Source organism: Lynx canadensis, chromosome A1, assembly GCF_007474595.2.
Source record: "Lynx canadensis isolate LIC74 chromosome A1, mLynCan4.pri.v2, whole genome shotgun sequence".
In the NCBI taxonomy this organism is placed as follows: domain Eukaryota; kingdom Metazoa; phylum Chordata; class Mammalia; order Carnivora; family Felidae; genus Lynx; species Lynx canadensis.
In genome coordinates this window covers 11,382,894-11,408,453 of record NC_044303.2, presented here as the reverse complement: position 1 = coordinate 11,408,453, position 25,560 = coordinate 11,382,894, and the positions used below count along the sequence as shown (strand labels likewise).

At 37.7% G+C, this 25,560-nt stretch overlaps 2 protein-coding genes across 2 annotated transcripts in view; one reads left to right on the top strand and one right to left on the bottom strand.

Moving 5' to 3' along the window:
- N4BP2L1 (NEDD4 binding protein 2 like 1) overlaps positions 1-21,803 on the top strand; it is a 32,421-nt gene extending 10,618 nt beyond the window's left edge. Inside the window, 6 exon segments of the mRNA XM_030308933.1 lie at positions 8,416-8,445; positions 8,448-8,488; positions 15,697-15,824; positions 16,111-16,199; positions 18,105-18,181; positions 19,260-21,803. Coding sequence (XP_030164793.1) covers positions 8,416-8,445; positions 8,448-8,488; positions 15,697-15,824; positions 16,111-16,199; positions 18,105-18,181; positions 19,260-19,518 — 624 coding nt within the window. The 3' untranslated portion in view covers positions 19,519-21,803.
- Positions 21,804-22,440: 637 nt separating this feature from the next.
- Positions 22,441-25,560, bottom strand: part of BRCA2 (BRCA2 DNA repair associated) — a 59,869-nt gene continuing 56,749 nt past the window's right edge. Inside the window, exons 26-27 of the mRNA XM_032593638.1 lie at positions 24,340-24,486; positions 22,441-23,408 (exon numbers count right to left, since the gene is read on the bottom strand). Coding sequence (XP_032449529.1) covers positions 22,770-23,408; positions 24,340-24,486 — 786 coding nt within the window. The 3' untranslated portion in view covers positions 22,441-22,769. The remainder of the gene's footprint in view (positions 23,409-24,339; positions 24,487-25,560) is intronic.

Sequence of the window (25,560 nt, the reverse complement as noted above, 5' to 3'; positions counted from 1 at the left end):
TACATTTGTTTGGTACAGCTTTTGTTGCCCTTGCCTAAGGACACGAGTCCAAAAAAATATTACTAAGAATGATGTCAAAGAGCTTACTGCCTATGTTTTCTTTTTGGAGTTTTATGATTTCAGGTGTTACATTCAAGTCTTTAATCCACCTTGAGTTTATGTATGGTATAAGAAAATGGTCCAGTTTCACTCTTTTGCATGTGGTGTCCAGTTTTTCCAGCATCATTTATTGAAGAGACTGTCTTTTCCCCATTGTATATCTTGCCTCCTTTGTTATAGATTAATTGGTCATACAAATGTGGGTTTATTTCTGGGCTCTCTATTATATTTCATTGATCTATGTGTCTGTTTTGTGCCGGTAGTATATTGTTTTGATTAATATAGCTTTGTAGTGTCGCTTGAAATCAGGGAGAATAATACCTCCAGCTTTGTTTTTCCTTCTTAAGATTGCTTTGGCTATTTGGGGTCTTTTGGTGTTCCATACAAATTTTAATATCATTTGTTCTAGTTCTGTGAAAAATACTATTGGTATTTTGATGGGGATTGTATTGAATCTGTGATCGCTTTGGGTAGTATAGACATTTTGACAATATTAACTCTTCCAACCCATGATCACATTGTATCTTTCCATTATTTGTGTTGTCTTCAATTTCTTTCATCAATTAAATCTTTTTACAGTTTTCAGAGTATAGGTCTTTAACCTACTATGTTAAATTTATCCCCAGGTATTTTATTCTTTTTGATGAAGTTGTAAATAAGATTTTCTTCATTTTTCTTTCTGATAGCTCATTATTAGTATATACAGATGTAACCAATTCTGTGTGTTAATTTTGTATTTTGGAACTTTACTGAATTCATTTATTCGGATAGTTTTTTCTGGTGGAGTCTTTAGGGTTTTCTTTATATAGTATCATGTCATCTGTAAATAGTAACAGTTTTACTTCTTCCTTAACATTTTGAATCAAGCATTTTATTTTTATCTGATTGCTGTAGCTAGGGGTTCCAGCACTCTGTTGAATGAAAGTGGCAAGAGGGGCAAGAACTTGTCTTGTTCCTGATCTTAGAGGGAAAGCTTTTAGCTTTTCACCATTGAGCATGATGTTTATCATGCTGTAGATTTATCATATATGGTCTTTATTATGTTGAGGTATTATGTTCCTTTTTGGAAGTTTTTAATTATAAATGGATGTTGAAGATACAACCTAAGGCAAGCACTGGAGTGAGACAAGGGCCACCTACAGTTTGGCCCTCCTGCTGCAGGTTCTTCCCATCCCCCCTGGGGCCTGGACCATCTCATCCTATGGTCTCCCTCCAGGATCCACATACCAGGCCTCCACTTTCAGCTGTGTTCTTGGCCTCATGTCTGGGACCCCAAGGAGGGCTGCCCAGCCTAATGCCTGAAAGACCTTGCTTGGGCCACACAGGCTAGCTATCATGGTGCCTAGTGGCCAGGAGGATAAAAATGGATGTTGAATTTCATCAAGTGCTTATTCTGTAACTAATAAGTTAGCTTATTCTCTAATTAGATGGTCATATGATTTTTATTCTTTACTTTGTTAATGTGGCATATCACATTGATTGATTTGCGGATGGTGTACCATCCTTGCATCCCTGGAATAAATCCCACTTGACCATAGTGTTTGATCTTTTTAATATATTGTCAAATGTGGTTTGCTAATATTTTGTTGAGGATTTTTGCATCTATGTTCATCAGGGATACTGGCCTGAGATTTTCTTTCTTTTGTGGTGTCTTTGTCTGATTTTGCTATCAGGATAAAATGAGTTTGGAATTGTTACTTCCTCTTTAATTTTTGGAACAATTTGAGAAGGATAAACACTAACTCTTCTTGAAGTGTTTGGTAAAATTCACCTGTGAAGCTGGTCCTGGAATTTTGTTTTTTGGGAGTTTTTAAATTACTGATTCATTTTCATAACTTGTAATTGGTCTATTCAGATTTTCTGTTTCTTCCTGATTCAGTTTTGGAAGGTTGTGTGTTTCTATGAATTTGTCCATTTCTTCTAGGTTGTCCAGTTTGTTGGCATATAATTATTTGTGATAGTCTCTTATAATTCTTTGAAGTTCTGTGATGTTGGTTGTAACTTCTCTTTAGTATCTTATTTTATTAATTTGGGTCCTTTCTCTTGTTTTCTGGAGGAGTCTGATAAATCTTTTTTTCTTGATGAAGTTTATTGATTTTGTGTATCTTTTCAAAGAACCCGCTATTACTTTCATTGATCTTTTCTATTATCCTTTTTAGTCTCTATTTCATTTATCTCTACTCTGAGCTTAATTATTTCCTTGCTTCTACTACTAACTTTGGGTCTTGTTTTTTTCTTCTTTTTCTAGTTCCTTTAGGTGTAAATTTAGATTGTTTATTTGGGATTTTTCTTATTTCTTGAAATATGTCTGTATTGCTATGAATGTCCCTCTTAGAACAGCTATTGCTGTATCCCATAGATTTGGAAAGTTGTATTTCCATTTTAATGTGTCTCAAGGTATTTTTTGATTTTCTTATTGATGTATTCATTGACCCATTGCTTGGTTAGTGGCATGCTGTTTAGTCTCCAAATGTTTGTGTTTTTTCCAGTTTTCTTCTCTTAATTGATTTCTAACTTCATGCCGTTGTTATCAGAAAAGATGCTTGAGATGACTTAAGTCTTCTTGAATTTATTGAGACTTGTTTTGTGGCCTAACATATGATAAGCTATGAGAGTGTCCCATGCGCACTTGAAGAGAATGTATATTCTGCAGTTTTTGGATGCAATGTTCTGTATATTAAACCCATCTGGTCTGATGTGTTGTTTAAGGCCAATGTTTCTTTATTGATTTTCTGTGTGGATGATCTATTCATTGATGTAAGTGGGGCATTAAAGTCCCCAGTATTATTGTCTCACTGTCAGTTTTTCCCTTTTTGTCTGTAAATATTTGCTTTATCTATTTAGGTCCTCCTATTTTTTTTAAATGTTTACTTATTTATTTTTGAGAGAGAGAGAAAGTGAGAGTGAGCACAAGTGGGGGAGGGGCAGAGAAAGAGGGAGACAGAGAATCCAAAGCAGGCTCCAAGCTGTAAGCAGAGTCCCATGGGGGTTCAAACTCAGGATCTGTGAGATCATGACTTGAACTGAAGTTGGGTGCTTAATTGAGCCACCCAGGCGCCTCTAGGCGCCTCTATTTATTTTGATGCATAAATATTTATGAAAGTTCTGTTTTCTTCTTGGATTGACACCTCTATCGTTATATAATGTCTTTTCTTTGTCTTTTGTTACAGTCTTTGTTTCAAAGTTGGTTTTATTTGATATGAGTATGGCTATTCCAACTTTCTTTTCCCTTGGCAAGGAATGTCTTTTTTCCATCTCTTCATTTTCAGTCTGTGTGTCATTAGAGCTAAAGTGAGTCTCTTGTAGGCAGCATATTTTTTTTTCAAGTCTTTTTTTTTTTTAACGTTTATTTATTTTTTTTGAGACAGAGAGAGACAGAGCATGAACGGGGGAGGGTCAGAGAGAGGGAGACACAGAATCTGAAACAGGCTCCAGGCTCCGAGCTGTCAGCAGAGAGCCGATGTGGGGCTCGAACTCACGGACCGCGAGATCATGACCTGAGCCGAAGTCGGCCACTTAACTGACTGAGCCACCCCAGGCGCCCCCAGCATATAGTTTTATAAATACTTTTTAATGTTTATTTTTGAGAGAAAGAGTGTGAGTGGGGGAAGGGCAGAGAGAGAAGGATACACAGAATCTGAAGCAGGTTTCAGGCTCTGAGCTGTCAGCACAGTGCCTGACATGGGGCTTGAATGCATGGACTGCAAGATGATGACCTGAGGTGAAGTCAGACGCTTAACCAGCTGAGCCACCCAGGAGCCCCTAGATATGTTATAAAATATTTATTTTCAGAGAGAGAGAGCATGAGAGCAAAGGCGCTTCTGTGAGCAGGGGAGGGGCAGAGAGAAAGGGAGAGAGAGAATCCCAAGCGGGCTCCACGCTGTCAGTACAGAGTCTGATGAGGAGTTCAGTCCCAAAACTGGGAAATCATGACCTGAGCTGAAATCAAGAGCCAGACGCTCAACCAGCTGAGCCACCTGGGCTCCCCCTATAGATTTTTCAAAAATCCACTCAGCCACCCTATGTAATTTTATTGGAGCATTTAGCCCATTTAAAGTAATTATTGGTAGGTATGTACTTACTGCCATTTACATTTTTTTTTTTCTGGTTGTTTTTGTGTTCTCTGTTTCTTGGTCTCTTGTTGTTTGATGGTTTCTTTAGTGTTTTGGGGCCTTTCTCTTCATTTTTTAATGTTTCTATTGTAGGTTTTTTATTTGTGGTTATGATGGGGTTCTTATATGTAGACCTATATATATAGGTCTATATATATATATAGATTTATTTTTCAGATGATAATCACTTAAGTTCTAACACATTCTAAAAACACTACATTTTCTATTTTATTCTATGTCATTTATTTCTGCTCTAATCTTTATTATTTCCCTTCTTCTGCTGGCTTTGGACTTTACTGATAAACCCCTAGCCAGACTTATCAAACAGGAAAGAAAAAAGACCCAAATAAACAAAATCACGAATGAAAGAGGAGAGATCACAACCAATACCACAGAAATACAAACAATTATAAGAGAATATTATGAACAATTATATGCCAACAAATTGGGCAGTCTGGAAGAAATGGATAAATTCTGAGAAACATATAAACTACCAAAACTGCAACAGGAAAAAAATAGAAAATTTGAGCAGACCCACAGCCAGTAAAGAAATTGGATCAGTAATCAAAAATCTCCCAACAAATAAGTCCAGGGCCAGATGGCTTCCCAAGGGAATTATACCAAACATTTAGAGAAGAGTTAATACCTATTCTTTTGAAACTGTTCAAAAAAACAAAATGGAAAGAATACTTCCAAACTCATTCTATGAAGCCAGTATTACCTTGATTCTAAAACCAAAGACCTCAAAAAAAGAATTGCAGACCCATATCCCTGATGAATATGGATGCAAAAATTCTCAACAAGATACTAGTGAATCAAATCCAATAATACATTAAAAGAATTATTCACCACAATCAAGTGGGATTTATTCCTTGGATGCAGGGGTGGTTCAAAATCTGCAAATCAATCAATGTGATACACCACATTAATTAAAGAAAGGATAAGAACTATATGATTCCCTCAATAGATGCATAAAAAGCATTTGACAAAATACAGCACTTTCTTGATAAAAACATTCAAAAAGGTAGGGATAAGAAGGAACATACCTCAACATCATAATAGCCATATAGAAAAGACCCACAGCTAATATCATCCTCCATGGGGAAAAACTGAGAACTTTCCCCTAAGGTCATGAACACAACAGGAATGTCCACTCTCACCACTATTGTTCAACATAGTGTTGGAAGTCCCAGCCTCAGCAACCAGACAACAAAAAGAAAAGGCATCCAAATAGGCAAGGAGGAAGTCAAACTTCCCCTCTTTGCAGATGACATGATACTCTACATGGAAAACCTGAAAGACTCCATCAAAAAATTGCTAGAACTGATACATGAATTCAGTGAAGTCACAGGATATAAAATCAATGTACAGAAATCTGTTGCATTTCTATACACCATTGATGAAGCAGCAGAAAGAGAAATCAAGGAATCAAGCCCATTTACAATTGCACCAAAAACCATAAGATACCTAGGAATAAACCTAACAAAAGCGGCAAAAGATCTGTACTCTGAAAACTATAGAACACCTATGAAAGAAATTGAAGACACAAAGAAATGGAAAAACATTGCATGTTCATGGATTGGAAGAACACATATTGTTCAAATGTCTATACTATCCAAAGCAATCTGTGTAGAAATCTTGCAATCCCTGTCAACACCAGGATTTTTCACAGAGCTAGCACAAACAATTCTAAAATTTGTATGAAACCAGAAAAGACCCTGATGAGCCAAAGTGATGTTGAAAAAGCCAAGCAAAGCGGGAGGCATCACAATTCTGGACACAATTCACAATTGAGCTGTATTACAAAGCTGTAATCATCAAGACAGTATGGTACCAGCATAAAAACAGACACATACCAATGGAACAAAATAGAGAACCCAGAAATAGAACAAGTATATGGTCAACTCATCTTTGACAAAGGAGGAAAGAATATACAATGGAAAAAAGACAGTCTCTTCAGCAAATGGTGTTGAGAAAACTGGACAGTGACATGCAGAAAAATGAAACTGGACCACTTATAGCATACACAAAAATAAACTCAAAATGGATGAAAGACCTCAATGTAAGACAGGAAGCCATCAAAATCCTAGAGGAGAACACAGGCAGCAACTCTCTGACCTTTAGGAACTTCTTACTAGATATGTCTCTGGAGGCAGGGGAAACAAAAGCAAAATGAACTGTTGGGACCACATCAAGATAAAAAGCTTCTGTACAGTGAAGGAAATGATCAACCAAACTAAAAGGAAACCTACACAGAATGGAGATGATATTTGCAAATGACATATCCAATAAAGGGCTAATACCTACAATCTATAAAGAATTTATCAAACTCAACACCCCAAAAATAAATAATCCAGCTAAGAAATGGTCAGAAAACAGAAACAGACATTTCTCCAAAGAAGACATACAAATGGCTGACCGACACATGAAAAAATGCTCATCATTACTCACCATCAGGGAAATAATATCAAAACTACAATGAGATATCACCTTGCACCTGTCAGAATGGCTAAATTAACAATTTAGGTAACAACAGATGTTGGCGAGGATGCACAGAAAGGGAACCCTCTTACACTGTTGGTGGGAATGCAAACAGGTACAGCCACTTGGAAAACAGCCTGGAGTTTCCTTAGAAAGTTAAAGATAGAGCTAATCTATGACCCATCAACTACACTACTAGGTATTTATTGAAAGGATACAAAAATACTGAGGGCAAATACAATATTTATAGCAGCACTATCAACAATAGCCAACTTACGTAAAAAGCCCAGGGGTGCCTGGGTGGCTTAGTCAGTTAAATGTCCAACTCTTGATTTTGGCTCAGATCATGATCTCATGGTCTTGGGATTGTGTGCTGGGCATGGAGCCTGCTTAAGATTCTTTCTCTCCCTCTCTCTCTGCCCCTACTCTGCTTGCATGCAGGCACTCACCACCCCCTCTCTCTCAAAAAAAAAAAAAAGGGAAAGATCCAAATGTCCATTGACTGATGAATGGATAAAGACGAAGTGGTGTGTGTGTGTGTGTGCACACACACAATGGAATATTACTCAGCCATCAAAAAAGATTAAATCTTGCCATTTGCAATGATGTGGATGGAACTCAAGTGTATTATGCGAAGCAAAATAAGTCAGAGAAAGATAAATACCATATGATTTCATTCATATGTGGAATTTAAGAAACAAAACAGATGAACATAGGGGAAGGGAAGGAAAAATAAAATAAGAAAAACAGAGAGGGAGGCAAACCTTAAGAGACTCTTAAGAGAACAAACTGAGGGTTGCTGGAGGAAAGTTGGGTGGGGGGATGGGCTACATAGGTGATGGGCATTAAGGAAGGCACTTTTTTGGATGAGCACTGGGTGTGGTATATAAGTGATGAATCACTAAATTCCACTCCTGAAACCAATACCACACTATATGTTAACAAACTTGAATTTAAATAAAATCTTGGAATTAAAAAAAATGAAATAAACGCACTACATTTTTTTTTTACTCCCCCCACCCATGTTTTATGTGTTTTATTTTTAGTATACAGATCTTTCACCTCCTTGGTTAAATTTACTCCCAAATATTTTATTGTTTCTAACACTGTTGTGAACAGGATTGTTTTCTTTATTTCTTTTTCAGATGTTTTATTATTACTATATAGAAACAACCAATGTTATTTATTTATTTATTTATTTACTTACTTACTTACTTCTTTTATTTGAGAGAGAGTGCATGTGCAAGTCGGGAGGGGCAGAGGGAAAGGGAGAGAGAATCTTAACCAGGCTCCAGTCTCCAGGCCCAGGGTTGGAGCCAACATGGGGTTTAATCTCAGGACCCCTGAGATCATGACCTGAACCGAAATAAAGAGTGGGACACTTAACTGATTGAGCCACCCAGGTGCCCTGAAACACAACCAATTTCTGTACCTTGATTTTGTATCCACTTACTGCTCTCAGTTGCTTCATCTGTAGCATAGGGCTTACTAACAATACAGTACTTATCTCACAGGTCTATTTGAGCATTATAGGAGAAATGTAAAGCCATGAGAATAGTGTTGGAACACAGTAAAATGTTAGCTACGTTTGCTGATAACTACATAGCAGTTAAAAGGAATGGACTAAGTCTGTATATAAACATGAATAGATATAAAAAATACACTTTCCCTTCATTTACTCATTCAACAAATATTTATTGAGTGCCTACTATATTTCGGGCAGTCTCCTAGGTACTTGAGAATAATTACTGAAAACGAAACAAAGATCGTGCCCTCATGGACCTTGTATGCCACAGGTAGGGAAGCAGATGTAAAGTATAAGGAAACTGGATATTATGTTAGGAGGTGATAAGTTCTCTGGAAAAGAGAAAAGAGAAATAGAGTAAAGGTGTTTGGGAATGCCAGAGTTAAGGGCAGGGAGGTTAGCTGGATTTTAAGCCAACAAAACAAATATAAGAAAATGTTAACAATTATCAGCTCCAGATGGTATGTATACAGATACTTGTTATATTATTATTTTTTTCCTTTTCTATATATTTAAAGTTTGTTTTTTCTTGAAAATTTCTCTCCATGGTGTGAGATACAAAAATAATAATAGGTATGAAACATGAAGGGAGTTGGCAAGGAAGCAGAAAAAAATTAAAAATGAGCTAAATGAGATCTACTTTTTAAAAAGTATCCAAAAAAATGTTGGATTTTTAAAGTCTGTTAGAGATGGAGGTGAATAGAATCACAATACAGAAAATCAAAGAGTAATATAGAAGACAAATGTGAGAATAAATATAAATAAAACCATAATAAATATAACCAAAGCAACGATTACAGGTATAATAGCACATATTTCTGAGCTGACGACCTGAACAAAAATGATAAAAATATAAACCCAGTACTTAGACATAACCTGGTAAGACTGTTGCAAAAGCTGTTAATTAACTACCTGAATTTCCTTAATTACTTTTTGTTGGGTGTGGCAGCGTGCCACTTTCTTTTTTTTTAATGTTTGTTTGTTTGTTTATTTTTGAGAGAGAGAGAGCAAGCGAGCGAGCAGGGGAGGGGCAGACAAGAATCTGAAGCAGGCTCCAGACTCTGGCAGCACAGAGCCTGACGCAGGGCTCCAACCCACAGACCTGCCGTGAGATCGTGACCTGAGCCGAAGTCGGACGCTCAAACAATTGAGCCACCCAGGTGCCCCAGTTAAACTCATTTCTAGCTAAAACATATGTGAACTATAAACATCTGTGGGAAAGGACTGTAATCCAGTAATTCTCATCAAGCCAAACTGCTGATGTGTAAAGACAATAGAAGGTCTTTCTTAGATCCACAAGAGCTGGCAAAGTATCTAACACCCATGTATCTGAACTCTGTGTAGACCTGAGGTAAAATTTAGGCAGCACAGCATCCAAGCTGTGTAAACCTGGACCAGTTATTTAACATCTTGAACACTTAGTTTCTTTATCTAAAAACTAGAGAAAATATTATTTAGTTCATAAGACTGTTATAAAGGTTAAGGAGAGATGATATATGTCAAGCTCCTTGTTTAGTACTCAGCACTCTTGAAAAGAAAAGAAAATTTATTGGAACAACCAATTTTAGCCCACCATGAGAAGAATCAAAGACATCAACAAACGGAGATCTTTGGGGTGCCTGGCTGGCTCAGTAGAGCATGTGGCTCTTGCTGCTTGGGTCGGTTTGAGCCCCGTGTTGGGTGTAGAGCTTACATAAGAAAGTCCTTTTATGTGGTAGTGTTCAGAAATGTCTCTGCAACAAAATGAGAATATAAAAATATAAATCATATAAAGGAAAAATTCACAACTACTGAATATAATAAAAAAAAAAGATACTGGAAAAGAAGACAATGAAGAATTTACACATCAACCTTAGTGGAAAAAATAGAAAGTCTAATAACAGGCCTCATTATTTGTTATCACTTATATATAAAGAAAGTATTTCAAAACAGTGGGGAATTGGCAAATTATTCCGTTAATGGATTTGGGATGACTGGTTTTCCACGTGGAAAAAAAAATCTAGATGCTTAACCAATACATGATACCAAAATAAAATTTTAGATGAACTGGGGAATAAAATGTAATAGAACAAAGATGAATATTTACATAAACTTGGAGTGGGAAAGATTGATGTAAATGTATCATCAAGAGCAGAAAGTAGAAAATAAAAGATGGATACACGTGCCTAGAAAAATTTCTAAAAATTCAGACTTTTATGTCAGGGTTTATCATAAACAAAATTAAAAAGATTACATATTCAGTAAGAAACAGATAACATTTATTAACTAAGGACATGAAAATGCAGTTCATAAAAGAGTACCTCTAAATAATTAGAAAACAGAAAATAATCTTGCTGATAATCAAAGAAGTTGGGGGCAAAATAAATGCCTAACTGTAGGGCATTAGTGAAGTAAATTATGGTATATCCATATCAATATTTGTGTCATAGTCATTAAAAATAATGTCATAGAACTGTATTTCATGAGTTGGGAAATAATAGCTTTGGAAGTAAATTTGGTGAAAATTTGGTATGCTCTATATTATGTTTCTATTTTTATGTAACAAAACATCAGATACAAAATTCTATCACCTATCTACCTACCGACTTATCTACTCACCCAGCTACCTATCTTTCTATCTATTTCCTGGAAAGAAGGTCAAAATGTTAATAATTATTTTTAGATGGGGGAACATAGAAACCTCCCCTTTTTTGCAGTTTTCTGTTTAAAAATATTCTGCAGTGAATATGTATGTCTTTGCTAATTAGAAAGGAAAAGCGGTATTTTTAAGGTTGTATAGACAAAGGGGCATATATAAGACACAGGGGCCAACTTGAAGGGATACCTCGTGGCCAAATATGGGACAATTTGAACATCATAAAGAATAAGGATGTTAAAGATTACTAAAAGGGGAGAGAAAGTTCCTCTTTACAAGACAATGCCACAAAGTAAATGTAGAAGAAATTACATAATGAGAAAAATCAACATTCTGCAGTTCCTGATGTAATACTTGGTTCAGGCGTGGTCAGCAACGAATGTGAAGATCACTGGGCAAAAGGCTGGTGGGCAACAGGATCCTTACCTGGGGTCTGACAGCTTCACACCCACTCCCATCATCCCTGTCCTGCCATTACATATAGTGCAAGAGAAACCTTGTGTCTTTAGGGTGGAGAGATCTGGCTGACATCACCTTTTAGAAGCCACGTGACCAAATTGAACACGACGGTACAAACTGTTATTACGTGCAAAAAGCAGTACACAAACATTACCTCTGTACTTTCCTTCTAAAAGTGTGTAACCTGGATCTAATCATGAGGAAATCATCAAAATAACATAGAATGTGGGGTGTACTTAAGCCAACTGATCTGGACTCTTCAAAAAGGGAAACCAAAGAAGTCACAAGGACAGTTCTAGATTAAATGACACAAACATAGTAACCAAATGCAGTACGTGACCCTATGAAAGATGTTATTGGGACCGTCAGGGAAATTTAAAATTTTTAAATTTAAAAATTCAATTGACATTAGCTATTATAAATTAGTATTCATTTTCTAGATGTGATAATGTTATTGTAGTTATGTAGGAGAATGTTCTTATCCATAGGAGATACTTGACAAAGAATTTAGGAAGAAAGTGTCATGATGCCTGCAACTTAATTTTCAAATGGTTCATCAAAAATTCATATGTGAGAAATGAAGCAAAATGTTAACAACTGGTGACTGTAGGTGAAGGGTAAGCAGTGTTCATTGAATTATTCTTTCAACTCATTTCTAAAGGTTTGAACATCTTCTAAATATGAGGGATTGTGGGGAATAATTCAGGTGAAAATAAAAAGGAGAGAGAAAAGTGATGGAATAGGGATATGTGAGGGATTTGGCATCCAAATACAATGTGTGGATCTTGTTTGGCTCTTGCTTCAAACAAATGAGTCCTAGGGATGCATTTAGGAGACAATCAGGGCAATATGAGGACTGATGGGACATTTGGTGAAATGAAGTATGAAGCAAATGAAATGAGATTGGCTATGATAATTGTTGACCCTGGGTCATGGGTACTGGGGGAACGATTGTATTCTGTCTACTTTTGCATGTTGGAAAATTTACATATGAAAGTTGGGGTCCAACTGAAAATTACATAGTAATATTGGACTTTGTCAGTGAGTGAGTGACTAATAGACACCTGAATATGTTTCCATGGGTGTTTATGATTAAAGAAAGAATTACACAGAAGAGTGATAAGTTGTGAAATCAAGATTAGTACCTGAGTTTCTCTCATAGTTTTCATTTTAAGTGAATTTGAGGGGGGACTTTGAGCTGTGGAGTTGAAGGTTCTGTGGAAGTAATTGTCTTTCTATTTTTTTCCTTTTCTTTTGTTTTCATTCTCTCAATTTCCCCAATGCATGAGGCTCCTGACCACCATACAGAAAGCTAGAGCTGATGCATTGTCCTGATCACTGCTGAAGCTGATGGAATGGTATTTATTGCTTCCACCTAAGTTTGGGAATCTCAAGATTTGTCTACTTAATCAGTTCTTTGTTTAGCTAGGAGAGTGTTCATTGTCCTGCAGGTTCCAGATGCTACTGTACCTGCCGGTGCTAATTTAACATTCAGGTGAAGATAAAACAAGTTTCTGAAGGAATGACTATTCAGGAAGATCATACAAATCTACAACCCCCCCCCCCCATCTACACCCTGCCCCCAGTTTAAACACTGCACATTCTTTTGACGACCTTTGCTCATCTGATACCTGGTCACTTTTCTGCGGACATATTCCAGCTTGCCAAATTTCTCTTTAAATTGCGTAGCATTCAGAGTGGAGAAATGCTTCAAATATGATTTGCCACTTTTAATCCTTAGTGTTTTCATTCTTGTTTATCCCTAGAGCTCCTTTCTCGTGACAAGCCCTAAAGCATTAGCTTCCTCCTCTTACCTCTTGTGCTTTTTAGTGTTTATTTTTGAGGGAGAGACAGAGAGAGACAGAGTGCAAGTGGGAGAGGGGCAGAGAGAGGGGGAGACACAGAATCCGAAGCAGGCTCCGGGCTCTGAGCTGTCAGCACAGAGCCCGACGTGGGGCTCGAACTCACAAACCGCGAGATCATGACCTGAGTGGAAGTCGGACACTTAACCGACTGAGCCACCCAGGCACCCCTTACCCCTTGTGCTTTTAACCCGTTCCCCAAGCGACAGCGTTTTCTCATGTCTCAAGATCCAAGTCAGATATCATCTCCTTCATGCTTCCCTGTCCGATCTTGTTCCCGCCCCTGACTTCCCTTGTGCTTCATCTGTAGGTCAGCTGGCCCCTTGGCTAGGCTGTGAATTCCTTGAAAGCAGCTATTTTATTTTATTATCATACCTTAACACTTCACCCAGTACTTGGCATATGTTAAATGCTCAATAAATGTTTAATGAGTTGGAGAGTTATCTAATATCCTCTGGGTATTAAAAAACATTATAACTTCTTGTCTACGTTTTTCCACAAGGCTATCAAGAGACCATCAGATTCCTATTTAAATCAAAATGTAACATGGTGTCCAACGAATATCCCTGTTTACCAACTCGGCCCATCAGCTACCTATGCTGCCTTTTTTTTTTAAGTTTATTTATTTTTGAGAGAGGCTGGAGAGGGGCAGAGAGAGAGAATCCCAAGCAGGCTGCATGCTGTCAGCGCAGATCCCCATGCAGGGCTCGTCATGAACCGTGAGATCAGGACCCGAGTGGAAGTCAAGAGCGGGAAGCTCAACCGACTGAGCCCCACCCAGGAGCCCCTGTGCTGCTTTCTTTTTGAATGTGATCAAGCCTTCTGAAGAATTCTGACAGAAATGTTTATTTACTGTTTCTGGAATGTGTTCACTCATTCTTGAAAATTGAGGCATTTGCTTTATTTTGGTTTTTTCATCTCTTCCATTCACTGCAATACTAATTCACTCGCAGTAATTCCGAGATTACATATGCACTCCAGTGCATTTTATTACTGTGGCATATAAACAGTTTGGGTCGGTAAATTTGATCTCCTGTGTTATAATTATTGGTAAAATAACAGTACTTTACATTTGTAAAAGTGCTTTACCATTTGCAAAATGTTTTCTCATATCTCATTTGAGCCTTACTAGAAACTCCTGTTTCATAAGTAGTGACTATTTATCTGTGGTTTTCAGTCGGGAAAACAGTTTAGAGATAGGTGACATGACTGGATATCGTAGAGTCAAGAATTGAACCCAAGCTTTTCAGAACAACCCGGGACCTTATTTATGATCTGGGCTCCGGTGCCTTATGCTCATTCTGTTCTTTCCTGATTAAAGATTACTCTTCTCGTGGAGAAGAAACACACACAGTTACACAGCTCGACTTTTCTCTTTGCATTTCCTGTTCTTGTCATTCTCCAATCTTTTTTCCTCCAACCTTTCTCCTTTTTTATTCTTTTTTTTTCTCTTTCTTTGTTCTGAGTGTATCCATTTTGTCATATGTTCTGTTTGCCTGTTAAATTTGTTTTGGTGCTGCAGGGAAAAAGGGAAGAAACCAACACTCATTGTGTCAGGTGACGCATCTGCTGTTTCTGCACATTATTAGCTCAGTGTCATAACCTAGCAAGATAGGTGAAATCATCCTTGATTTGTGCAGATGAGGAGAGAGGAGGCTCAGAGATTTACCCAGTTACTACCTACCATAATATGCACCCCCCCCGCCTCCACCACCAAATTGTCTGAATAAGGATTTCAAGTGGAAACATCTCTTCGATTTTGTGCAGAATTTAGTATGCTTTTTTTTTTTGTTTGTTTGTTTGTTTTAAAGGGGACACTCCATGATGGTTTTCCCTTTTTTCTGTGATATTTTCATATTTAGAGAAGTGTGATAGAGATTTAAGAAAGCATGGGGAATGCTGGGTCTACCTCTTTCCTTCTCCTGGTGTGCTGTTTTTCATTTGGTTTAGGTCACTGTGAAATGTAAATGTTACCTTAATAGGGGTGGTGCACACACATGCACACACACACACATACATCACTTTTGTCTATATCATACCTCAGCAAGAACTAGTTTCTCAGATGCGTCCTCACAGAGAACAGAGCCCCAGGGAGATGGGACCCAGGACAGGGGAGAGCCTTTCGGGGAAGGGAGGGCTGTGGCACTGGGGCATGGCAAGCGAGAGCAGGTCTGTGGGGGGCACTGGTACACCACTGTGCAACGGCGGTGAGGACTAGTGCCCACTGTCATCATGCCTTCTCCTTAACCTCCAGAGTTGTGTCTAGAATCATTTGGTGCAGCAGAAGTCAATGTGGTGGCCACACTTCTGAGTTTTAGGAGTTGTGCTGCACACACAGCCGCCTCTCGGTTTTCTCCCGCCTCCTATGAATAGCAAGCATCTCTCTTCTTGCGTTGAATTTCAACAACACACAACCTGGTGGACTCATAATTATAAACCACTGAATGTTAGAGGTGGAAGGTAATAATTTCTAGGATGACTGTGCCTAGTCATAAAGTAATCTCTTATTTCCCCACTTTCTAGACAATTGCAACACGACTTTCCCAGGGCTCTGATTTTCAGCACGGATGATTTTTTCTTCAGGGAAGACGGTGCCTATGAGTTCAATCCTGACTTCCTGGAGGAAGCACATGAATGGAACCAGAAAAGAGGTGACAAATTCCTTTCCAAATTCCCGGGAAATCCTATTGTGCACATAGAATAAGTTTTATGGAAGGAGTGTAGTAAAAGTTCTGCCATTTTTCCCCCCAAACAGAATGCCAGAGCACAACCTCCCTAGATTCCAGGAAAAGGAAAATTATTGATAATGGGTTCTGAAATAGATGGCACTAAAGTTGTGTAATGAGGACATCCTGTAATAAAAATAACAAAATATGGAGTACGCTCGCCCTTCTGATTGTTGCATGTTGCTCACTGTTATGTAACATTGTGTTGCAGCCAGAAAAGCAATGAGGAATGGCATATCCCCCATTATTATTGATAATACCAACCTCCACGCCTGGGAAATGAAGCCCTATGCAGTCATGGTAGGAAACAGCATCATTCTGATTTTTCAGTTCCGGAAATTTTGTGAGAAAATCGAACCATTTGTTCTTTCCTCTTTTTCCGATCTGCCATGATCTCATCTTTATTAATAGTAGTTCTCTCAGAGAGCAGGTAAACAGGTTTTATTTTAGTGTTTCTCTGTTGTTCAGTGGCTGAAACTTGCTAAGATGCTAATATCCCCTCAGGGTACATTTGTAAACACTCCTTGGTCCGAATTCTTGATGGTTTTTCTGTCTTGATTTTCTGTCTTGCTTTCCAAAGAAGAGACACCTATACACAGGGGCACCGTCTGAAGCTTGCAGAGAAATATTGGGGTGGGCAGTGCTGCTAGCCGAGTTGTAGGTTATATTGATAGGACACTGTCTTTGGCAGGCAGGGATTTCAGTACTGTTTAGTGTTGCCACATGAGACTTCTGGGGTGACCTTTTTTTTTTTTGGTTTTAAAACATATTTAGGGTTAACACTGTAACCCTATTAAGATACTAGTATACAAATATAAATATGCAAACAAAGATAACTCAGCTCTCTACTGTCAGAATAGAAAAGTAAGAGGAATAAAACTATGTTTGTATTTTAAATTATGATCTGTTTTCAGACATATTTCACCTTTTCTGGTCATAAGTTTTCATTCCCTATTGGGCATATAGATAGGAGAAAAGATCCTGAAACACACAGGGCAAGAAGACGACAGATGAGTAGTCTAATTTTGTCATACATAATCCCCACTTGTCTAACGGTAAAGTGAGTATCTCTAAGAAACTGGGCTCGTGGCATCTATTCATGGCTTCTTTTTAATCCGGGGGCAAAAGAGCTTACACGCAGGTGTGCTTTTCTCTAACTGTACATCCATCTGGTTTATTTAGGCCCAGCCTGTGGGACTTTGGGTGAATGTAGGAAGGAATGAACATCAATTTTGTCGTTACTTCAGTTCATGGACCAAGAGTCCACTTGGCAGAGAAATGAAAGGGGACATGAGTAGTCAAGTTAATTAAGGCACAACTCAAAACCAAGAGTAGTGGGAGAGTGGCTTAAGGAAAGACATCTTATTTTTTATTATCTGGAATGTGCAATCTTTTTAAGCCACCCACAGCTATTACTAAGATCCTGAATTTAGGTATTTTCCATCTAGGATATCTGAATCCTTTTCTAATGAGAAGGGTCCATCTCAATCTCAAGAATGAAGAGGAAATCTTTTTACTTAGCTGTTTTCATTCTGTGTTTTGTAACACAATGAACGATAGTGACAACAGAGTTCAGATTTTGAGATGAGAAAGGAGTAGCCAGTTTATGAATGCAAAGATTATTTGGATGTTTATATGCAAACTGTAAACCCAAGGATCACGGGGCGCGGTGCTTTGGGCCGGACTGTATTGCATAGCAGGGAAAGCCCCTTCTTGGCGGGAGGAGTTTGTAAAGAGTGTTGGGAAATCATTTTTATTTCATAAGCTCTGTTCCTAGGGCACCCTCACTTTCTAACTGAGGCATGAGGAATGGGACAAGGCATTTGGCAGAAGAAAACTCGGTGATAATCCTATAAGGGACTTTGAGAAGCCACTGAATTCATTTCTCATACATGTGGGCAGGATATTTAAAACTTAGTTCAGCTATCTATTTTTAAAAACGTCCCCAAACAAAGAACCTTTATCATTTTCCTACATAGTAGATAAAATTGACCAAAACTTATCATTGGGAACCATAATATAATCTGAGAGTGGCTAAGTATGGAAATGAACCAACGGTACTTGTAAGATAAACTAAGGCCTTGGATTACTGGTAAAACAAAAGGAATCTTAGAAAAGATTTGTAGTAAATGTTAAATGGCAGCATAAACATTCCCAAACATACATACCATGTCTTCAATGTTTTATGTACTTTTGAAAAATCAGGCACTTGAAAATAACTATGAAGTTATATTCCGAGAACCTGACACTCGCTGGAAATTCAACGTTCAAGAGTTAGCAAGGTACTTCTTTGTTTTTCTAGTTCCTCATTATGTATCCTGCTGTTTTCAGGTATTTCAGACCGAACAAAAGAATCTTTTCAGGCTGGAAATGGACATGGTAGTTTTCAGGCCAGAAATGGTAATTCTTGGAAATTGATCACTTTGGATTTATTAATGTGAAGACTTTAGTTTTGGGTCAGTTTTCTAATATACTGCTAAACGCTACACTTTGGCTTGGACTAGGTCCTTTTAAAGGACACATTTAACTTTCTGCTAAAATGCTTCTTCATTAATGAACGTTTGAAAGCACTTTTCTCTGCATGGGATTGCACATGTCAGTGGCGTTTTTGCATTGAGGCTCAATAAAGATCTTTAAACGTTCAACAGTCTGTGGTTCACTTAGGGTCTAGATGCTGCTTCTAATTTATAAAGCAATAAATGTCCAAATAATACTAACTTGTTGATTGAGTGCATGGGTTCTGATATTTACAATCTGTGTTATTTGATGATGTCAATGATTTAAAGAAACCAGTGAGATCAGAATTTACTTTTAAGGAATAAGACTGATTTATCCTATAGTTACAAGGAGATAGTGCTTCCAAAATCGGTCTGTGGCCCACGCCCATCACAGTTGCCTGAGGTGATTGTTAAAATCCTAGTTCGTGGGCCCCATGCCACAGTGGGAATCTCTGGTAATTGCATTTCGAACTATATCCCCAGTTGATTCTGAGGCCCGCTTGAATTTAAGATTATTTTAATTAGCATCTAGAAGTGTCTCGGACTGACATAAATGGATTATAGATATATGCATGATTAACAGGCAAAAATATAATAAGTAGATCTCATGGTGTTCTTTTATACCTTGAAGCATGAAATTGAGAGTTCCAAAAACAAAGCGTTTCCGAAACTCTAGTTTAGCCTTAGAGCAGCACAAAAAAACAGGAGTGGAGCCTGAAAGATAACTCCTTAAAGAGATGTTATGCTTTAGTGAGAGTTAAATCCTGAGACCAGGGAGTGCATATCTATGTAATGACGCAGGACTTGTAACTCCTTTTGAATATACTGCCTTAAGCACATGTTTGCATTTTTTCCCATGTAGAAGGAACATTCATGGAGTCCCAAGAGAAAAAATACACCGGATGAAGGAACGGTATGAACACGATGTTACCTTTCACAGTGTGCTTCATGCGGAAAAGCCAAGCAGAATGAACAGAAACCAGGACAGGAATAACCCATCACCTTCCGACGGCGCAGGATACTGGAATCCCTGCGCGGAGTTTCCCACCCGGAGGGCTCATGGGGGCTTCACAAACGAGAGCTCCTTTAACAGAAGAGGCGGCTGTCACCATGGATATTAGAGGCCTATCGTACAGGCATTCACAATTTTCCTAAATCAGTTTTTACCGCAACTTTTGGTATTTATTCTTTGTTCAGTTTTAGCCAGAGCTCTAATTCCCGTGTAAATAGTCGGACCTGAAAGTTTTTCAGAAGTCATTATATTCATTTTCAACAAGCACTTGTTAAAAGTGATCCTCTATGCATGGTCTGATGCTGGAATTCGGATTTGATTAAACAAAGTCACTTTCTCTAGGGAACCAATTGGAAACGGAACCCTGAAAACGTACCCAGTCACATAAGTTCAATATACAGAAGCTTCAGTACCACTTCCTCTGAAGTAATCTATTTTTCCAGAAAACCCATCTCCATCAGGAAGGTTGGAAAGGTGGGGGAGAAGTGGGAGACAGGAAAATGTTAGTGCCATTGCTACTTTGATAAGCCGTGTATCCAAAAAATGTGAGATGTGTGGCTGTCACGATGAGAGTGGTTTTCCTCTAAAATGCATATGCTAGAGAGCATACATCTAAGGGAATATCGTCCTTCAAAGTAGACTCTTTGGGAAATTATCCCTTTATTCTCGTGATGTGTCATTGTTAAAAAGTTTTTTGGATCCTTCTTGATAGCTCTAAAAGCTACTGAGGAAAACCAGTGTCATTATTTAAAGTCATATCTTGTGTTTTAACTACCACTGTATCGAATAGGATTAAACCTGATGAACTTTATGGCTGTTGTGCCAATAGTGGAAATTAAAGAAGCCTGACTTTATAAAACACCAGTTTTTAAGAGGAAAAAATTAAGCAGTTTTTAGACATGGGCATAATCAGTTGGCTGCCCAAATGTTTGGGAACACAAGAATTAAGCATCCCAAGATATAAATCATATAGGGATACGTAAAAGTCGTGCTCATTGCAAGATGAGCAGTCTTGGCGATTTATGTGGCATTAAGACAATAAAGTTCTACCACAACTCTGGGATGTCCCTCTTAAACCAATACTGAATTTATGATTCCAAATCAAGTCTCCACAGGTTAGAATCAGATTAATTTGGTGTGAGACCATGATAGATAAGATCACGTAGGATGTATGCTTTATTTCTTGTTGGCCAACAGCTTCTTTATAATGTTCTGTGAAATATTATTTTAAGTGTCCTATATAATGGTGCTTTTATGGTTATTAAAAATTATCTATGGTATTGCTTTATATGAATTTGTCATTGAATCTAGACTGCTTTAATGATATAAAAAAATTAATTGCCTAAATTCCATAGAATTCTACCCTATTAAGAACCAGTTTTTCTATATCATAAACTTATTTACCAGTCTTCTTTAGTAAATAGGAGACATAAAGACAAAAGCAACCTTGCATTTTACATGCTTATATAAATTATTTGATCTGCATACATTGGAAAGACTATTACTTTAGCATTTTAATACCTGACACTATTGACATCTTATGGCTTTTTATTCACCTTGTCTGAGTAACCACTCTGATATGGCCCCAGGTTTAGATCCAGAGCTTTTAAAGAGCTCAGGAGAGTAATTTCCCTATTTGTCTCTTTTTTCCCCTGGATGACTCCTGAAATACTTGGTTTGGAAGCATAAACATAATTGATTAAATGCTGCCAACTTTGTCCCAGCTAGAAGTGATTTATTTTTTCTCTCAGTTCCCAAGTTTCCTGATTTATGTAATTTTTTGAACACTCAACTTTAACCTGTAGTTTTGTATTATTAACGTTTGTATCGTTCACAGAGCCGGCATAGTGCTTTACGTACAAGATAGGGTCTCGTTAAGTAATTGTTGAGTAACACAAACTGCTTTTACCATTATCCCTAATCCTATGGTGTACATTCTTGACTTTGTAATCATTGTCACTTCTTAGGGGATAATATCCGCATATACTTAAGCTTCATATTTTGCTTATATAGCTTCCTATATTTTTTACAATGTGTAAAAAAGGAGTGTGTGCATGAGATCTCTCTATAATGTGTGGTCTAAATGGTAAGGAAGAATAGAGGACGTAGTAGCAGTTCAGGTTAGATTCTTCTAATTCTTTTTTGTTCACCTGAGACTCCAGTTTTATTCCCTGTTCTAGAGTGGATCACTTGGAAAATGATTAGGATGGGAAGACCAAATTGTTTTACGAACAAAATTTAAATCATGTATTAACAAGACTGGCAGAACACTTGAGTTAAAAAGAACTGCAGAATGGATTATTGTTATGTTAATTTTTAGAGGAGCGGAAAATCATGGATCACAGTTATGAAAGAAAAAATTGCTTTTTAAAAGATTTATTCTTGGCTTTGAAATGCGTTTCTAATTAGATTTGAAAACAGGATATTTTATATAAACTTAAGGCATGGTAAAAGACCTGATTTCAGAGCTTTTCCATGCTATCGGCTCCTGGTTGGAAGTGCATTCTCTTTTCTCCATTAAGCATAAGAAAGTCACAAACGAGAATATCCTCTTATATTTGAACTATTACTGTCTGCCTTGGTGGTTAGAGAAAACCAGGTTTAAAGGAAGTACTGCTGAGTCCTGTGACAGGGCTAAAAATAAAGTGGGTAGAATCTGCCAATTTGAAAGAACAGTTTTCTCTGAAGTTGCAGATGATCACTTTGTTACAAAAACATTAACACTATGAAATCTGATTTAAAGTACTTGAATTTTTAATTAAAATAATTTCAGAGATCACAGTGGAATCATAAAAAGGAATTACATTGGGGATTCTGTTTTTCTTGTAGTTATGCTGACTTAGGGTTGAAGAATGGGTCTTAGAAAACCGCACTGTTGCATCTTTCTCTTCCTGACGTTTAATCAGGATAGAACTATAAGAGAATCAACACGTTTGTTAGGGAAAACTGGGTCACAGTGGGCTATCTCCGAGAAACAAAACTAAACCAAACCATCTAAAATAGGAACTAAAAAGAATTACAGGAGTCAAAATAACTGTACTTACGAACCTAGTTTCATTTAATTAAGGACACAATTTAAAGAAAAAGTTACTTTGTAAAATAATACTTGGTCAAGTCCAGTGATGAAATTCAGTCATAAAGATTTAAGGGAGATTTTTTTTCTTGATTAGTTAATAAATATCCAGTCAATTTTAAGATCGGTAACAAATCAAAGCACAGAGGCAGGCAAAAAGCATTCCTGTGATAGACAGGCACCCAGGGAAATTAGAAACTATTTTTCTCATTATGCGAACACTGATGTGCAGTTTGAAGCTGTATTTTTTACAAACTGGAGAGGCTGAGTCAGTAACTGACTTATGGTCATGTTTGCTGTTGTCGCCTTTGCAGTCTCATAGATGACCTTTTTACTGTATCTGTGTCCTGCACGTCAGGCTCCCATCCTTCGGTGCTGGCCTGGGGGTTCTCGCAGTCTCGGATCCCAGAGGCAGTAGGATACCTTTTCGGCCTGACATAATCTTTTGAGCTCGTGGGAGCAGTCCTAGGGGAGTCATTGAGAGACATAAGTTGATCTTCTCCTGCCGAACCAGACAAAAGGGCTTGAGTGTTGATCAATGCAAGTTCTTCGTCAGCTATTGAATCACTTTCCACAAGGGAAGTGTCATTAAATTTCAGTGGAGTCATCTGAGGGGAATTCAACTCTCTTTTCTTTATAGGTGTTTCATATTTGGTGCCACAACTCCGTGGTGGCTGAAATGCCTTCTGTGCAGCTGGAGAAACAAATGTACAAATGGGACTAACAGGTGGAGGTAAAGGCAGTCTACTCAAAAAATCTAAGGCTTTTCTCTTCTTGCAGGTTTTCGGGTCATCCAGCTCTCTCTCCCCTTTATAACAAGACTTTGAAGTCATTTGGGCTGATCCAGGTGTGGGCACAGACTTTGCTTTCGGCTTACAAAGTGATAAAGGACTCTGGTAATTCATCTCACTATTGGGAGAAGACATCTGATAAAAAGACAAAATGCAGCCTAGATAATGATGCACTAATATATAAAACATCATCAAATCAGCTTTTCGTTAGAAATATTTAAGCACACAAATACCACATACATTCTCACGCCCATCGTGACTCATAGGTCAGATGATTTCAAGAGACATTTACATTACTGTTCTCATTCCAGAAGGAAACAGTTTTGCATAAAAGGATACAAAAATGACACAAAAAGAAAGCAGAATGAAGACTAATTGTAATAAAAGACAAAAAGGGAGGCAGGGGGATTTAACTGACTCTTGAATCTTTTCTTTTTTCATTAACAGCTTAAACAAAGATCAGCGTTTTTAAACCATTTTAAGAGCACAGACTGCCTGGGTTCTAATACTTAACTTTTCTAGTTTTGTGACTTTAGGCAACTGTTCAACCTCTCTAGACCATAGTTTCCTCATTTGCAAAACAGAGATAATTTTCATCCCATGGGTTGTGGTAAAGATTAAATGAGTTAATACAGATACACTAAGCAACTGTTAGCTACTTGAGATTTAGTCATCAGTCAGTATTACAGACCTTACAGCTTAATTTGCGTGTATGGTGATTTAAAGAGTTAAGCTGAGCTTAGAAACACCCCTAACTGTATAGAATAGTCCTTCTAGCAAAAGGACAGAGGCAAAACAGAGGCAAAACACTATTTTCTATCACATGCACTTGCAATGCTAAAAATGAAAGCACCTGTTTGTCAAATGTAACCCCAAAGAAGGTTCCATTCTGGCTTTGATAAACAAGATACAATTTCCAGATAACCTATACTTACAGGAGCCACTTAACAATAAACTACACTTTCTAGTCAAGTTTAATTCCATTTCACCAAGTTTACCACATGCACACCAGAATATAGTATTGACTGCATATATAATACTCATAAAATTCCTTCAATTAACTTACCGAAAGTTTATTTCCTAGGCCAAGGACTGTTTGAATGGTGTGTGGCTCTGAAGCATAGTCTTTCGTCGGGGTGGACACCTTGGGACTGTTTGCATTAAGTATATGCACAAGTTTGTTTTCTGCATCGTTGCAAAACGTATCAACATTCTAAGAAAATAAATTGGAAAAGCTGTTTTGTAAAATGAAAATACACATTTTCATGTTTTCAGAAAATGTTACCTTTAAAATTAGAAATAAAAGATTCAGACCAGAAAAAAAGAATGCCACACCCAAAATTTGAGAGCAACTGTCAAACAATATACCAGTGTAAAAATGCAAAGCCAACATGTTGGAGGGAGGGAGGGAGTGTGTGTACGTCAGGGAAGGAAAGAGACGGGAGAGATCTTGCCAACCAGCCAGTTTAATTAGCAAGGTATTCCACGGTACTGGATTAGGAGCTGGAAGACAGGGGCTCAAGTTCCAGCTCTATTTCCTACCTAATAGCTGTAAATCACCTAACATCTATAGAGTATGCCCTGGGTTAGTAGTAAAATGAGACAACTGCCTCACGTCTGTTCTAAGAACGGAAACAATGTATAGGTTAAGCCACATAAAACTGTTGTTTCCGAAGTTACAACTGGTCGAATACCAGCAATTTTATATAATTTAACCTAATTCATGAGAGTATTTTGTAAAAGTTAAAAATGCTATGTAAATAACAGTTGTCTCTGAACAATCCTTGAATAAAACCTGGGAGAAATCCTGGGATGTTTTTCATCTGTATGGAGGCCAAATCGTGAATATAATTCCCACTCCACCCCCAATTTAGAAACCAGATCAATTAGGGTGTTATTCTTCACTATAATATATATTGAGTCTTTAGGTAAAATATTACACAAACTTCCTTTATACAGCTGGCTACTCTGATGCTTTTAAAATACAATTTTATTTATATATATATTTTGAACAACACACATTTCAGATATCAAACTAACAGCCTTATCTTGAAGATTCTTTACTAGTTAGCAATTTATAAAATCCAAAATTTTATTGGGAGGCAGCATTGCACAGTGGTTAATAGGTGGGGCTATGCAGGGGCACTTGGGTGGCGCAGTCAGTTAAGCGTCTGACTTCAGTTCAGGTCATATCTTGCAGTTTGTGAGTTTGAGCCCCGTCTCGGGCTCCGTGCTGATAGCTCAGAGCCTAGAGCCTGCTAAGGATTCTGTGTCTCCCTCTCGCTCC